The sequence below is a fragment of the Danio rerio genome, chromosome 18 (genome assembly GCF_052040795.2).
Source record: "Danio rerio strain M-AB ecotype USA chromosome 18, GRCz13ab, whole genome shotgun sequence".
In the NCBI taxonomy this organism is placed as follows: Eukaryota; Metazoa; Chordata; class Actinopteri; order Cypriniformes; family Danionidae; genus Danio; species Danio rerio.
In genome coordinates this window covers 39,133,720-39,150,095 of record NC_141038.1, presented here as the reverse complement: position 1 = coordinate 39,150,095, position 16,376 = coordinate 39,133,720, and the positions used below count along the sequence as shown (strand labels likewise).

At 33.5% G+C, this 16,376-nt stretch overlaps 2 protein-coding genes across 3 annotated transcripts in view; both read right to left on the bottom strand.

The window, feature by feature from the left end:
* Nucleotides 1-16,376, bottom strand: part of clasrp (CLK4-associating serine/arginine rich protein) — a 777,720-nt gene that overhangs the window by 546,868 nt on the left and 214,476 nt on the right. The window lies entirely within an intron of this gene.
* Nucleotides 886-16,113, bottom strand: bckdha (branched chain keto acid dehydrogenase E1 subunit alpha). Of its 2 annotated transcripts, XM_087292038.1 has the most exons (9): nucleotides 15,985-16,113; nucleotides 11,581-11,757; nucleotides 11,335-11,421; nucleotides 11,113-11,221; nucleotides 8,420-8,581; nucleotides 7,230-7,436; nucleotides 6,971-7,112; nucleotides 1,863-2,234; nucleotides 886-1,746 (listed from the first exon to the last, which is right to left on the bottom strand). In XM_087292038.1, the coding sequence occupies exons 1-8, from the start codon at nucleotides 16,096-16,098 to the stop codon at nucleotides 1,892-1,894; spliced, it is 1,341 nt and encodes a 446-aa protein (XP_087148164.1). In that variant the 5' UTR covers nucleotides 16,099-16,113; the 3' UTR covers nucleotides 886-1,746; nucleotides 1,863-1,891.

The window sequence follows — 16,376 nt, the reverse complement described above, 5'->3', positions numbered from 1 at the left end:
ATCTTAGCCCATACATGCTTAATAATGTTCATGTCAAGTGATTGGGCTGTCCATTTCTGGAGCACATAGACCTTCTTTGTTTTTAGGAACGTTGATGTGGAGGCTGAAGTATGAGAATGAGCGCTATCCTGCTATAGAATTTGCCCTCTCCTGTGGTTTGTAATGTAATGAGCAACACAAATGTCTTGATACCTCAGGCTGTTGATGTTGCCATCCACTCTGCAGATCTCTTGCATGCCCCCATACTGAATGTAACCCCCAAACTATGATTTTTCCCCAAACCTGATTTCTGTCAGATTCTGTCAAGAAGCCTGGGTCCATGCGGGTTTCAGGTCTTCAGCAGTATTTGTGACGATTGTGATGCAGTTAAACAGATGATTCATCAGAAAAATCTGTAAGGTTTCCAAATGATCAACTAGAAGTCAAGTTATTATTTGTTGCTCTTGCAACTGTGATTGACTGTAGACTTTAGTCAGGTAGTGCAGATGTTGGACTAAAGTAGCTAATATTAATTTACACTGACAAAAGGCAGGGTTGCTTTCTAAATATTGAGTGATTTCAGCTGCTGTCTGGACTTTCCATGCTTTTTTACACACCACTTTTTTCGGGTGTTCAACTGTTTTTTGTTCCTGTCATTAAATTGTATTAGTTTTGTTTTTTTGTATGTATTGATTACTTTGGTTGTTACTGAGATCTGTTGAAAAGTCAACAACACCTTTAAAATATGTTTTATAAGACAAATAAGTGTACTTATTTACCTGCTATAATAAAAGTGTCCACAAGACTATTCATTTACATGTTTTAAACTCATGATCGTTTCCATAAAACAGGGCATAGACTACAATTCCAAAAGTACATATAGTAAGCACTTCACTATATGAGCGATTACATTTCATGAGCATGTTTATTGTTTAAAATACAATTTACAACCCCCTAAAGCTAACGGAATAAATCTCAAACACAACAATCATAATGTCACATAACAGTTGAGTGAGTTTCACACAGAAAAACTGTCCAATTTATTATTAACCACAGCTAAATAAAGTTATTATTAACATCATCTGTGAGAGGGGAAAAAATAACATGAGACAAACCATTTATTACTACAGTAACATTGCATATATACTTCTTAACAGCTTAGTCTGGAGTGGAAAGTCTGAGGGTAACAATACAGAAATGAACATTTCAAATGTGTCAGTCACATCACCTTCACCGAAAATGAGTGTTGTCTGAGGAGAAATGACAATTTATGCTCATCATTTAGAGATTAGAACGGATTCGAACAAAAAATACTCATTAAAGTGATTGTTAACCCATACATGATTATTCTGTCGTCATTTACTCATCATCCACTTATTGCAAACCTGCTTTTTTATAGTGAACTTAAACATGACACACTAAAGAATGCTGGAAAAGGCCATTGACTTCAATAGTATTTTTTTTTTGTTCCCACTATGGATGTCAATGTCTGCTTTTTTGCAACATTATTCAGAATATCTTGTTTTGTGTTTAACAGAACCGCTTGAGTGTGGGTAAATTATCAGGAAATTTTATTTTTTGGTGAACTATCCCTTAAAATGAATAAACGATGGTCAATTTATTAATAACACCATGTTGATAAATGGATACTGTATTGATGACAGGATTATTTGCTACATCAGGCCTGTGTAGAAGATCTTCAACATATTTCCAGCACTGCTCCACTTCCACCATTTTCCAAGGCACAAAATGACAGCACAGAGGCCTCTAGTGGCAAATATGGAGAACAACATTACCATTATTTTTGTGCTTTCTAATGCAACCAACAAAAGTGTAAAATGGAAACAAAAGGAAGAATTCAGACAATCTGACATGTGCAAGACCTTTCCCAGTTGTGTCCATGGCTCATGGATTATTTCTCATAGTGGTCAAGTGGGTAATGCTCTTTATATTGCTGGACGTGTCTCCACATGGAATCTTTCTGCTTGGCGATGTGAGGCACCATCTCATCGTAGACGTCGGTGAACATCAGGTCAGGGTTGGGTTTCAGGCGTCTCTCGGCTCTTTCGAAGGCCTCCATGACGAGTTTTCGTGACTGCTTCCTCCAGGCGCGCTCCTCATCCTCTCCCCACCAATCGCGGGCTGTCATGTAGTGGCGCAGGCGAGAGATGGGGTGGTCCTGCTTGTCCCAGTAGTTCACCTCGTCCACTGAACGGTAGGCAGAGCTGTCGTCACTGGTGCTGTGATGACCGATCCTGGATAAGGAAGAGGCAAAAGGATTCGCTTATTTTATTATAAAATTCTTTTACTATATCTTGGGAGAGAAAAAAATATACATACTTATAAGATAGATAATAAATAAAAAAATGAGTATGCATATGTGTGTACATTAAAGTACAGTAAGTTAAAGTAAGTTAAAGTATTATTACTGGTCTATAAATCACTAAATGGCCTAGGACCTAAATACATCACAGATATGCTCACTGAATACAAATCTAACAGATCACTCAGATCTTTAGGATCATATAAACTAGAAGTTCCAAGAGTTCAGTCAAAGCAGGGTGAATCAGCTTTCAGCCACTATGCCCCTCGCTGCTGGAATCAGCTTCCAGAAATGATCAGATGTGCTCCAACATTAGGCACATTCAAATCAAGACTGAAAACACATCTGTTTAGCTGTGCCTTTTCTGTGCTGCATCCGACAGATTGCACTATCATGTTTTTCTCTTCTTCTTCATTCTTTTATATCACATTTTACCTGTTTTTATGTTTTGTTTTGACGCATTTTTATTATTTGTTTTTATTTTTATTTTACTTGTTTCTTTTATTCTTGTTTATGTAAAGCACTTTGAATTGCCACTGTGTATGAAATGTGCTATATAAATAAACTTGCCTTGCCTTGCCTTACATGTAAAATAATATGTACATAAATCACTTTGCTAATAGAAAATCTCATGTGTAGAATCTATTATCCAAATCCAAATCCATTGTTGTAAGGTAAAGACATGCTTGAACTATTCAGATCAGTCTGTTGTCTACAAATAGTTTTATTTGACTATAATTATGCATTTACTCTTAACATGGACTAAAATTCTACCAATGCTCAGTGAATTGTGAGTGAAGTGAAGATATCGTTTTACCCATACTTAAAATTGGTCCTCTGCTTTTAACCCATCCAAGTGCACACACATTTTAAGTGAGTTAAAAAGACAAAAGCACAGAGAGTGAGCAGTGTATCGAAGGTGGAGATGAAAGGCAGTTCATTAGTTTGCCCTTGTCTTTAATTCTTGCCGGGACCAAGAATTGAAGCAACAACCTTTAGGTTACAAATCCAACTCACTGACCATTAGCTCACAACTGCCCTCTAAAGGAAGTTTGTGACATGAGAGAGCTGAATCCTAAACACTAGATTACGGGTAAGGGCTATTATTTTTATTATGAGCAAAAGATATTTGGGGAAACATATTTAATTGCAATTAATATGATGATCACTATCACATTCATACATACATATACATATATATATAGGGGTATAACAGATCACGGGTGATCTGCTTTTCGAACGAATGACAACCCACGGTTCGGAACACACGTGAGACACAGATTAAAAAAAATTTTTTTACTTGTAGATTAATCCTAAATTTGCAATGATCGCAGAGAGATTGTGTTATTCAAATCTCATGTATGAAAGCATTTAGGCTTTCATGTAAAATATAATGATGATAGAAAGAAGTTGTGGTGGGTTATTTGGAATGTGGTGGGTTTCTTAGGTTAAAGGTGTTTTCTGTCACTACTTGTTTAGCCTGCATTAATGCATTCAGTAAGATGCACGATTAATCATTAAAAGATTAGGATTTTAACACCAACGCAACATAAATTATAAATGATGGTGATTTAAAGAGCCCCTATTATGGGTTTTTGAGAATGACCTCCAATGTAGTGTGTAGCACAGCTCTAAGTGAAGTGAAATATCCAGCTAAGGCTTAAATCTGAAAGTGGACAATGTTTAAAACTATTGATTCATTTATAAAAGAGTCCGTTTGGAAACAAATGAATCACTGAACGATTCATATGGGAGTCACTGGGATAATCAGGTAAATATAAATGCATATTATAAGACAATAAAAGTGTTTTTTGACCTTGCATGCATATTAGACTGTTGTTGGAGACCCTTACAACCAAGATATGAGCTTATTTCATGTATAATAGGGGCTCTTTAAATGTGTTTAGTAATCCTTCGAATCGCTGCATTCAAATCTGAAAGAGATTGAGTCTTTAGTCGTTTGAGTTAGTTATGAAGTTACAAATAGTCAAATAACACAGAAGTACTGGGATAATGATTTATAAATTAAATAAAACCATCAATGTTTATGCTCAAGATTAAAATCACTGTCATATGCTCATGAAATGAAAGTTGTAGGCAGCAACTATATTATTTAACCAAAAGGAGGCAACAACCAGCCATCAAAATATGGCACTGAATAATTTTTTATTTAAAATTATACATCTATCAATGTAACACATTTTATAAGTGAATAACAGAATCATTTATTGAAAATAGGATTACAAATAAATATGAATTGTACAAATTATAGTGTCAGGTTTATACATTTAGCGTTATCAGCAACAGTAGTGAATTTTTCACAATACTGAATATTTTACAGTTTATTTATTCAGCTGATAATGTCTTCATTTTATCTTTAATAAAATTATAGGTTCTAAGTTTTGTTTATTAAAACCCAAAAGTGTCTTGCAGTACTGGCTTTGTAATGAAAAGCAAATTACATTTGTCTCCTTCCCTTTATAGCTGACCTGAAAAATGGTCCGATCTGTGACTAAAACACCATAATGTGAGCTGAACCATGTGATTTGTGATCCATTACACTACTACTAATTTACATAATATACATATACATGTTATTATTTTTTTTTTAAAGTCCACAATCGACTATGACAATTTTTGCTTCTGAACACTTACAAAATGTGAAAAGTCCATTTTCTTTTAAAAAAGGAAGGATAAAACATTATTATTAACTGCAAGTACAGGCTGTCATACCCTATCATTATTTCTGAAGAATGAAAGCCCTCAGAAAAATCACAGACTGAACAGAGCGTCTAAACTTCCAACTGCTTGATGGCCAGATCATTCGCAAACTACATTTTTCAGCTAGATTAAGAAAACCAGCATCTCCTTAGTAATGTTTTGAAGGATGAGGACTGTAATCAATTTGATTAAAACACTCATGGACATGTAATATGGCAGGTATATGCAGTCAGGTTAAGCTGGCTTGCAGTAAATACAGTTTTGTGTGAATACTTCTTTGACGAATATACACAAAAATCACAAAATAAAGGTGTTAAATGATAAATGACATCTTTGCATCTACAAACTTAAGATGCAGCATTCAGAAATTTTATAAAAAAATAAATAAAACCACCTCCACCATCTTAATGTCAGATAAAACAACTTGCCACTGCAAACTAAAGATGAGATCAAACAAACTCTGAGATCTACTGATTGGTCCACTGCTTTGAAACGGACATTGATGAGCATGGCTGCATGTAGAAGTTGAAGTGTGAGGTGCTCTAAATTAGGGCTGCCCGATATAAAAAAAAAATCTGATCTTGCGATATTTTATTTTAGTTTTCTAGGGAGTCTAACAGTATTCTGGTACAGAAATTGCTATTTAATTATAATGCAAAATGGCTTTTTATTAATTTTTTTATTAATTTATTAATTTTTATTAATTAGCACAAACATTTAAAAATTATAAGAACAAGTTACAGTATTGTTTTGTTTTTGTAAAAAAAAAAAAATAAGGCAAAAGTATGAGTTTTTACTTAAAACAAGCAAAATTATCTGCCAGTGGAGTAAAATAATCTTGTTTTTGCTTTGAAATGTAGATATTTGGACTAGAAACAAGACAAAAATTATAAGAAAAACTTTTTTTTAATTACTATAAATTGGCCAATAGACAACACGATGCTAAACCGGCATCGCAAATCCTCTGCCCCGCCCCAGTTACAAACCCGCTCTCGAAAAATACACACTTCGGCCCCGTTTATACCCTAAAACGCCTTGGTATTATAATGGTATTTTGGAACGAAAATTATCCACATCCACATCGTGTTTTACCTAGCATTTCTGAACAGCCCTCCGTCCGCTAAAAACGCACATCATTTGACCACACACACATACACAGACACAGCCACACACGGTCATGCGCTGCAGAGAGCAGTGCACATCATACAGTTTATCAAGGATGTACCGCTAGATCGCATCTCCTTGTAGTTGTTAAACGTGATATTCAGACATCCCAAGTCTCCCGGAAGTTCCGGGAGTCTCTATGCAAACAAGTGATAATATCCCAGAAATTGCGTGTCTCCCTCCTGGTCCTCAAATAAGTCGCGCACCCTTCTCACGTTCTGATCCCTCCTCGCTCTACGGACACGTTGCACGCACTCTGTCAACCCCCCTACCCCCAACCGCCCAAAGATTTTTTGAGGGGGTGGGGGAGGGGGTGTTACTGTATTGAGCCATTCAGCCAGGGAACCAAATCTACATAAGGAGGAAGATCACATTTGCATATAAATGGCAATAAGCACATAAATTGAATCCAAACCCTAAAGGGAAGAGTATAATCAGCTTAAATTGTATGGATTCACTACATCAAAAATGCCATTTGTATGTCTGTGTGAGAAACATGTATCAAACCAAAGACACACACTTTTTTTCTATGAATAAGGCAAGTAGCTCACTCCCACAAACTTTATAATGCTTAGCGAAAGCTTACGCTGCAAAATATTGTGTTGATAAATAAGTTTACAGCACATCTCCTGGTGATTTCTGCTGAGTTTGCCACCCTACACACAATAAAAAATAGGCCCTTCCTCAAATGGCACCCCTGTGGTCTCCTGCAGGTCTATACTGAGCAACAGAGGCTGTTTATAGGTAATGAAATGCTGTGGAAGCTGGTTTGATCTACTGTACCTGTAGGTCATCGCTTCAATGAGGAAGGGCTGGTTTTCAGCCACAGCTCTGCGGCGGGCCTCTTTCGTGGCATTATACACTGCAAATACATCATTGCCATCTACACGGATCGACATCAGGCCATATCCTGGACCTCGAGCAGCTGTGGGGAAAAAAATAACGTTTAAAAGAATAAGAATACTGAAACTAAAAAGGTTTTCATTACTCTTATTTTCTTATTACTACTTATTTTCATACTCTGCTGTGCGGATTCACTCACCAATACCATCTCCTCTGTACTGTTCATTGGTGGGTGTAGAGATGGCATAACCGTTGTTGCGGCAGAAGAATATGAGAGGACACTCAAGTGTTGCAGAGAAGTTAAATCCAGCATGAGCATCTCCTTCACTGGCAGCTCCTTCTCCAAAGTAACAGATCACCACACGGTTTGCGTTCTCCCTCTTCACTGCGTACGCTGCTCCAGCCGCTATCACACAAAATATAGAGAAGTTGTTATTTACATGAACTGTACTTTTAGGAACCTAATTTGCACCATTTGTGTATGGCGCAATTCCATTTTCCTGTAACTTCTATATCACTATAAACTAATGTTAAGCAATCCAACTGTGAACAAATAATTTTTTGTTGTGTACATTTGTAAATTTTTTAGTCTTTCTAGGATTTTGCAGGGAGATTGCTTTATATAGCTGTTTTATATAGCTGTGACCTAAAATGATTTTGTGCAGACATTTCACAGAGATAATCAAATATTGTTGTCTGCTATACTTGGTTCCTACATTCAACAACGGCATCTAGCAGTTTTGGCTGTGAACTTGCACAAAAACAAGCACAGATGTCAACTCAACAAAGTCAAAAGAGCAAGTTACTGCTCCATTTATTGTTTGACGCTTTTTTGTAAAACACATAATTTTTATATGGTGCAAATTCAATTCTCATATAACTTCCATGACGCAATTAATAGCAAGCAAATATCAGGCAAGCAAAATGTGATCAAACCCATTTTCAGTCCTTTCAGGATTTTGCACAGACATTTCTTTTTAATATTGATTTTGTGCTAGAGTCAACAGCGGCATCTAGCAGTTTTGGCTGTGCAAAACAAATCACAAATGTCGACACAACAAAGACAAAAAAAGCCTGTGCTGTACAGTATCAGAAGTTACCACTTAATTTGTCAAGTTGTTATTTAATGCTTTGCTGTTTTTGGCAAAACATATCATTCATATGCTGGGTTAGAGCGGAGACTGATCTCATTACTAATACATGCTGCACTGTCATTTAATAGTTCATATATAATGTAGTTTTTCAATAAAGAAGCATTCAATCGATTAAAATAAAGTTTAAACTGTAAACATTTCAGTACTGGTTGGTATAAGAATAATCTGAGCCCTGACTCCTGTGAATTATAGTGTATAAAAAATGACATAGTTAAAAGACATGTTTACTTCTCACCTTGGGGGATCTGAGTGGCAAGTGGTGAAGAGATGGTGACAAAATTGAGGTCTTTGGAGCCGTAATGAACTGGCATTTGTCTGCCCTTACCAAGGTCATCAGCGTTGGCATAGCACTGTGCCATAAACAGATCCAGAGGGAAACCTCTGTACATCAACACACCTAGAGAATTCAGGAAAAAGGCAATTATATCTAGTCTAAAATGACTACAAAAATATCACATTTAATAACTTGATCACACTTTGCAAAAAGGTTTCATTAGTTAATGCATTTACTAACACAGCATATATTACTCGTAGTTCAACATTTACTAATGCATCATCAACATCCAAAATCATGCTAGTTAACATTAGTTAATGCACCCTGAGTTAACATGAACTAACAATGAACAGCTATATTTACTTAACGTTAACAAACAAAAATACTGTAATAAACGTATTGCTCATTGGTTGTTCATGACAGTAAATGCATTAACTAACAATAACAGAAATATTATTTTAAATAAAATATAAAGATTTTCTATTTATTTATATCAACTTCATCGAGTGACTTTTTTGTTTTCCTGTAAAAATATTTTCTTTATTATGTTTAATAATTTAATTTTGTTTTAAAATGTTTTTAATTTTGGGGATAATTACACAATCATTTGCTGAGAGCATTTTTCCTGGTACCTTGGCTGACTTTGCCAGTCATTTTTATGCCTGTGAATAAATGATTTTATGTCCCTGTCTTGATTAGCAATTAACAGAAACACTCAACGTTTTACTTCAGAATGGATGATTCTACGACCACAAAGCAAATGGCTACTCTATAAACGAATCATTGAATAATTCAAATGAGTTGTTCATAAACATGTTCAATCACAAATACTGCAGTGCTGCTCTGATAAACAAAAATGTTTTGCCTTCAGCTTTGGGATCATCTTTAGAGAAACAGAAAAACAGACAGTATTGCATAAAAATATATATATTTTTTTTTTGTTAGGTATTATTTTGTTCTTTGTTGAGCTGTTGCAAAAAATCTATAATCACATGCTGATATTACATGAAATGGCATGCTTGGATGTTTGATATTACCAATTTCATAATAGACTTTTTTATGCTGTAAGGCTTTTGAACTCCTAAGATGCGTTTTAAGTGACATATATACATATATACAGTATATAGAGTTGAAGTCAGAATTATTAGCCCCCTTTGAATTTTTTTTTCTTTTTTAAATATTTCTCAAATGATGTTTAACAGAGGAAGGAAATTTTCACAGTATGTCTGATAATATTTTTTCTTCTTTTTCCTTCTTATTTGTTTTATTTCTGCTAGAATAAAAGCAGTTATTCATTTTTTAAACACCATTTTAAGGACAAAATTATTAGCCCGTTTAAGCTATTTTTTATTTTTTTTTGATAGCCTACAGAACAAACCATCATTATACAATAACTTGCCTAAATACGCTAACATGCCTAGTTAACCTAGTTAAACTAGTTAAGCCTATAAAAGTCACGTTAAGCTGTATAAAATTGTCTCGAAAAATATCTAGTAAAATATTATTTACTGTCAAAGATAAAATAATAATAATTATTATTATTATAATACTAGCAAATAAAAAATAAATCAGTTGTTAGAAATGAGTTATTAAAATTATTATGTTTAACAATGTGTTGAAAAAAATCTCTCCGTTAAACAGAATTTGGGGAAAAAATAAACAGGGGGTCTAATAATTCTGACTTCAACTATATATATATATATATATATATATATATATATATATATATATATATATATATATATATATATATATATATATATATATATATATATATATATATATATATAGCGCCCCACCAGTGCTGATATACAGCCATAGCACACTGCTACGAGTGTGATATTGCGTTTATACAACACTTTGATGGCACAATCTTATACATAAAAAAGAAAATCAAACACAAAAACCCTTTTGTATTAGGAACTACACTGCAAAAAATGCTTTTCTTACTTAATTTTTTATCTTGTTTCTAGTCCTAATATCTAAAAATTCCTAAATTAAGAAGAATTTTCTAGACAAGAAAAACATATTGTCTTGTTTTGAGAAATAATATGCCAATATTAAGTGAGTTTTTCCTTAAAACAAGCAAAATAATCTGCCAATGGGGTAAGCAAAATAATCTTACGTCAAAAGAAAAAACAAGATTAATTTTGACCCGTCTACAGAGATTTCTCACCAGACTTCTTTTGTGTTTGCGATAAGGAAGGACAAGGCTGAATCCAGCTTCTTATTAATATAAATATTATAATATAAATAATATAAATATTATATATATATATATATATATATATATATATATATATATATATATAAACCCCTAGAAGTCAGGTATTTACTTTAAAATAAAGGTTCAGTAGTAAATGTTTGTTAATAGATTTCAAAACATAAACAATTTTGTACACCACTTAAGCATAGTTCAGCTTTTACATAGTTCAGCTAATGCATTAATAAATTCAAAGTTGTGCCTGTTAAATTTGTTAACAAGAACAAAAAATGAACAACTAACTATGGGCCATTATTTTAAAGTGTCATCATAAAATAATATAAAATAACTACAGTAATAATAATAATAATAATAATAATAAATACTAATAAGCCCTAAGTATTATACATATTATATCACTTTAGTATATCCAGCTTGCAAAAACTCTTACCAGCTTCCCGGTATTGGCCAAAGACCAGATCAGAAGGGTCAAGAGCTGCAGCGCTTCCAATATGTGTGCCCTCCTCACCGTAATTGGTCATGTAGAATGAAATTCGGCCCTTGAGTAGAAAAAAAACACACCAAATGTTTTCACTACTAACATTTAGATATCACTCCGTAATCTATATTTAGTCGTTTTATTTAAAAGCATAAAATCAACTGCATCTCTCACCTGCCTCTGAGACTCATAAAGAATACGATCCATTGTGTTTAGTAACGTCATCTTCTGATAGAAATTCAAAACCGTCTCTTTCGAGAGCTGAAACAAACAAGTAATGTGAAAATCATCCCTGGCATGTTTTCTTTTTACGTGCACATATGTGGTTTAGTTTCTTAGCACTATTCAGTGTTTTTATTATTTAGTAACTTGTTTCCACCTATGACCTTCACATTATGGATCAAATACTACACTGCACACCTGAGGATCTTCGGAGGGATTGATGATCTGGCCCTGTCTGTCCATCACTCTGTAGACAGGGATTCCTGAGATCACATTGGGCTGAATAAACTCCAGGTGATCAATAAACTCCGCCGAGGCACCAGGAAACTGCGGCTTCTCGTCGGAATCATCAATCGACTGCTGACGAAGAACTCCCTTAAAAAACAAACAAACTAAAAATCAAAGCCTGCATCAAATGAGATTACAGTACATAATAAACAATCAGACAAAAATTGCTTGAATTTTTTTTTATCAGAAACAACTAAGCTCTTAACAAGCAATTCCTCAACAGGAAGTTCAGTTTTCCACTTATACGTAGACTACTGATAAGTTTGCTTATGTTTTTCTTTGTTTTGGTTTGAGGGTGATACATGTGCTTTGATGAAAACAAATATAAAAATGTGTCAACACTTTTTTTTTTAAGTTATAAAATCAAAGGAATTTAATTACACTCTATTTATGTGAATAATTTTATGATTATATATTTGTTTGCATTTATCTATAGTAATGCTATAGAATACAGGTGTCAAACTCAGTTCCAAATGGGCCGCAGCTCTGCACAGTTTAGTTCCAACCCTAATTAAACACACCTGATCAAACTAATTGAGTCCTTCAGGCTTGTTTGAAACCTACAGGTAAGTGTGTTGGAGCAGGGTTGGAACTAAATTGTGCAGGGCTTCGGCCCTCCAGGAACTGAGTTTGACACCCCTGCTATAGAACTATAGAAAATGTAATGAAGAACACTGTACACCAGGAGTCACCAACCATGCTCCTGGAGAGCTACCTTCCTGCACATTTCAGTTGCAACCCTGACCAAACACACCTGTTTGTAATTATCAAGTGCTGCTTTAGGTACTATTAATTGGTTCAGGTGTGTTTGATCAGGGTTGGGACTGAATTTTGCAGGAAGGTAGCTCTCCAGGAACAGAGTTGGCCATCCGTGGTGTTCACCACAAGCTCCAGAAGTAAATTGTAAAACAATTTATATTTTTAATAGTCAAAGACCAAATGTGGGTCAATTTGCTGATTTCATGTCAGTTGACATTCTCATCTAGCATCAGTTTTTGGAAGTATCTTTGGGGAGTCACATACATTTTTCAGTAGCGTGACAGTACCTATCTTCTTTTTTTCCAGCAAGAAGCTTGTAGCAAGTAGTTTGACAAAAGCTACATGGACCCTTTTTAAAACCCTTTTATTATGTGTTTAACGATCATCAACATCGTAATACCTTGAAAGTTTTTAAGATTTAGATAAAAAAAAAAAGTATATATATATATTTTTTTTTGAAAGTCTTGATAACACCATTGTGGAGTTTTTATTTTTTTATTTCAGCAAATAAGATTATTAAAAATATATTTGTGGTATTCTAACTGCGCTCTAAGTTTTCCCAACTATGATGACTTCCGCTACTGAGAAACCCCAAAAATGTCAAAGAGATTTATTGGATTTAGATTTTTGCATACTACAAAAGTGCAATAGAAAAAAAAACAATTATTGGTAATTCACACATCACAGTTTTACATTTATTTATTTATAAATGTATTACTGTCTTTTGTCAATTACTTTTTTTTCCAAGTAACAGTAACAGTTGGAATTGCAGTCGACAATTACACTTGGCAATTAACCCAAAGTAAAAAAAAAATAAATAAAATGAAGCACGGCTCCATTTGATAAGGAATTTAATTTATTTAATTAAATTCCTTATCAAATGGAGCCGTGCTTCATTTTTTATTTTTTTATTTTACCTAATTACTTTGCTGTTGCAATGCTACATTTGTTGCAGTTTTGTACTTTGACTCTTGACAGTCTGAGAAATTTGGAAACTATGTGCAATCAAACATTAATCTTTGACATTATAATCTTATTGCACTGTTTAAAGTACAATATTATTTACTTATAACTAATGTTTTAAATTTTATGTAAAATACGCCTTTGAGAAAAATGTAGACTTAATTTAACTAGCTACTTTTAGGAAGTGGTATAGGATGTATTGTAGCTAGCTACTTTTCTGAAAGTGTAGTTTGACTGTAGTAGTATCCCAATTAATTAATAGCAATAAAGGTATTATTTCATATGAACATTTTTGTAGTAAATATAATATAATTTCTAATCAAGTAAAATTTGAATCATTTATTATAGCCATTTCTATGGCTTTTGTCTGTCTAATTAATCTAATTACCTGTAACCCCAACTGTTCCTCCTGTGTTAATTGAAGGCTGTGATTTTAAAGAAAGTGAATGTAAAAAACAAAAAAGATTAGAAATCTATTTAACAACATTATATATCCACTAGCATTTTACAGAAACTCAATTTCTCATAAATTATCTAAAGATACCATTCACATACTTAGAACTAAATACCTAAAGTTTACTCTCCACTTCAAGTTAATTTTAAAATTTTAAGTGGGATAATCCATCAAGTGAATATTTAAGAATTAGATTTGGATTTGAGTCTAATAAATGTATGTTTTGTGATGATTTTAAAACAGCAGATCATTTGTTTTATTTTTACTGTATGTTTGTGGATGGCTTATGGTCAGATGTTTGACTGGCTTTACCCAAAGATTCCACACCTCAGGATCTTTTATGTGAATGACAACATTTATGGACTTGCAATGGACAGTAAGGAAAAAGTCTTTCTAATTAACAACATCCTTATGCTTGGACAATTTTACATACCTAAATCAAAATATTTAAAAGTGAAACCAATGTTTTGTGCTTTTTATAATGAGATTATTTCATATAAAAAATCTCTTAAGATAATGAAAACAAAAAGTGCAATTAATCTTCTATTTTTGATAGAAATGTATAAATTACAGGAAAACCCCTAGTCCTTTTTATTTATTTTTTTAAGATTTAGTTATGTTTAATAATTTACTTATAGACATTTTATGTAACAAATTATTTGTTCTTTATTTGCACCTGTTTCCTTTTTTGTAATGTAAAGGTGTATTGATAATGCCAAGTTGTACTTTACTATATGTTCAATAAAAAATAAATTAAAAGTAAAATTAACAAAAAAGTTGCCATTAAACAGGGATAATAAGAACTTGACTGTACAAAAAAAAAAAAAAAAAACAATACAGAAGCTTAGCTACTTGTCCTGATGGGTAGCTTTGTAGGTTATCAAGGTTTCTACAGGTTTCTCAAAGTCAAATTTAAGACTTTTTAAGACTTTTTTAAGACCCTTATGAATGAAATTTCAGACTTGTACAGGACTAAACCGTAAAGATTTGTGCTTGCCTCATTAAAAAAAAATCTAATTACTTAATACTTAAATGTGTCAAAACAAGCAAACCATACATACTTTTCTTTGACAAGCTTTAAAAACTTTATTAACCTAAATGTACAATAGTCTTTTTAAGGTCAGTGTCCCCGCCACATATGGTCTACAAATCCCCGGAGAACATAAAAAAGTTATTATGAGGAACCATATTGTTAAATAGAGTTTTGTTAAAAGTTTTATTGGGGTGTGTTATTGGTGAGTGTATACTGTATACAGGTGTTGGCCTGATTTGGGAAGCTTTACATGGATATTAGAAAATTACAACCTATTTGTAATGAATTAAGACCTACAATTCAATATTTCAGCAAATTTAGAACTTTTTAAGGACTAAAATTTTATTTTGAAAATGTAAAACATTTTAAGACTCTGTGGATACCTTGTCAAAGTAAACTTCCCCAAAAACTGGCAGGGAATAAAGTGAATTTCCCTAAGCTAAGGATGTACACTGCATAAAAAGTTAATTCTCTTTAAATTTGTGTGTATGTGGTTTGCATATTGATAAAGTCACACAATCGCATGAGAAGAATTTACTATCACCTGTAATTTAAATGTGCACAAGACATTAGCTCATAATTAAGATCCACTTTAAATTTGAAACAATTTAATAATGCAAATAAGTTATAAAATGTAAAGATTTTTTAATGACCCATAACAGTCAGGATTAGTGTTGTTTTTTTCATCCACACGCCCCCTTCAACTAGCCAATCAGCTCTGAGTATAAATCCACAGACATGTGAAGGTTGAAGGATCCATTAACTGTTACCTACAACAATCTTCAGACATCTGATCACTAGTTATTGCATTTAAAACAATCATGACCATGTGACATTGAGCACTATTTCTTTTGTAGGTCAGATGAGGAACACCTAACTTATACATTAGCATTTACATTATTAAGACAGTTCAGTAGCTTTTATGTTTGAAACTAGCATAAAACGTCTTTATACAGATGTTGTTAATATTAGTCTCATACAATTCTAGGAAATGTTTTCGGTCTCCCACGGCTACACACACTTCATACAACCTGAATGGCAAGTTTTGCTAATGTTAAAAGTCCGTTGGTGGCGTATATGCAGCTGCCATAAACGTAAGACTTACATTGACGCGGAATCCCCTTTGTTGGAGAAGCGTTGTTGCTTTTAATGCTGTGTTTTGACGAATTGCATGAAGCCCAATGCCATATAATTTCTTCACAGCTCTAGCAGCCGCCATCTTTACGTCAAGTGCGTGTCTCTAGCGTCTTTTCCCTCCTCGTCTCTGGAAATCCAACACACTGCGCCCCCTACAGGAAAAATGTTACTGCTCATTTTTACGGTTTTGTCTGAGAAATGTATCCTTTTACGTACATTTTAAATTTGATTGGGGTTACGGTAGTGTGTATAACTAAAAGGAACAAGCAGAAACGTGCTTATAAAGTCGCTATACATGTGTCATTACATCCTTAATTCCGTTAGAGGGCGTAAGTGCACTGCTAACATGTGTCATGTCGT

Coding starts and splice junctions, on each gene's coding strand:
- bckdha (XM_087292038.1), bottom strand. CDS start 16,098: ATGGCGGCTGCTAGAGCTGTGAAGAAATTATATGGCATTGGGCTTCAT. Junction 8,582..11,112: donor TGGCCAATACCGGGAAGCTG/GTAAGAGTTTTT, acceptor TGAATTCTCTAG/GTGTGTTGATGTACAGAGGT. Junction 2,235..6,970: donor ATTGAAGCGATGACCTACAG/GTACAGTAGATC, acceptor TTCCTTATCCAG/GATCGGTCATCACAGCACCA.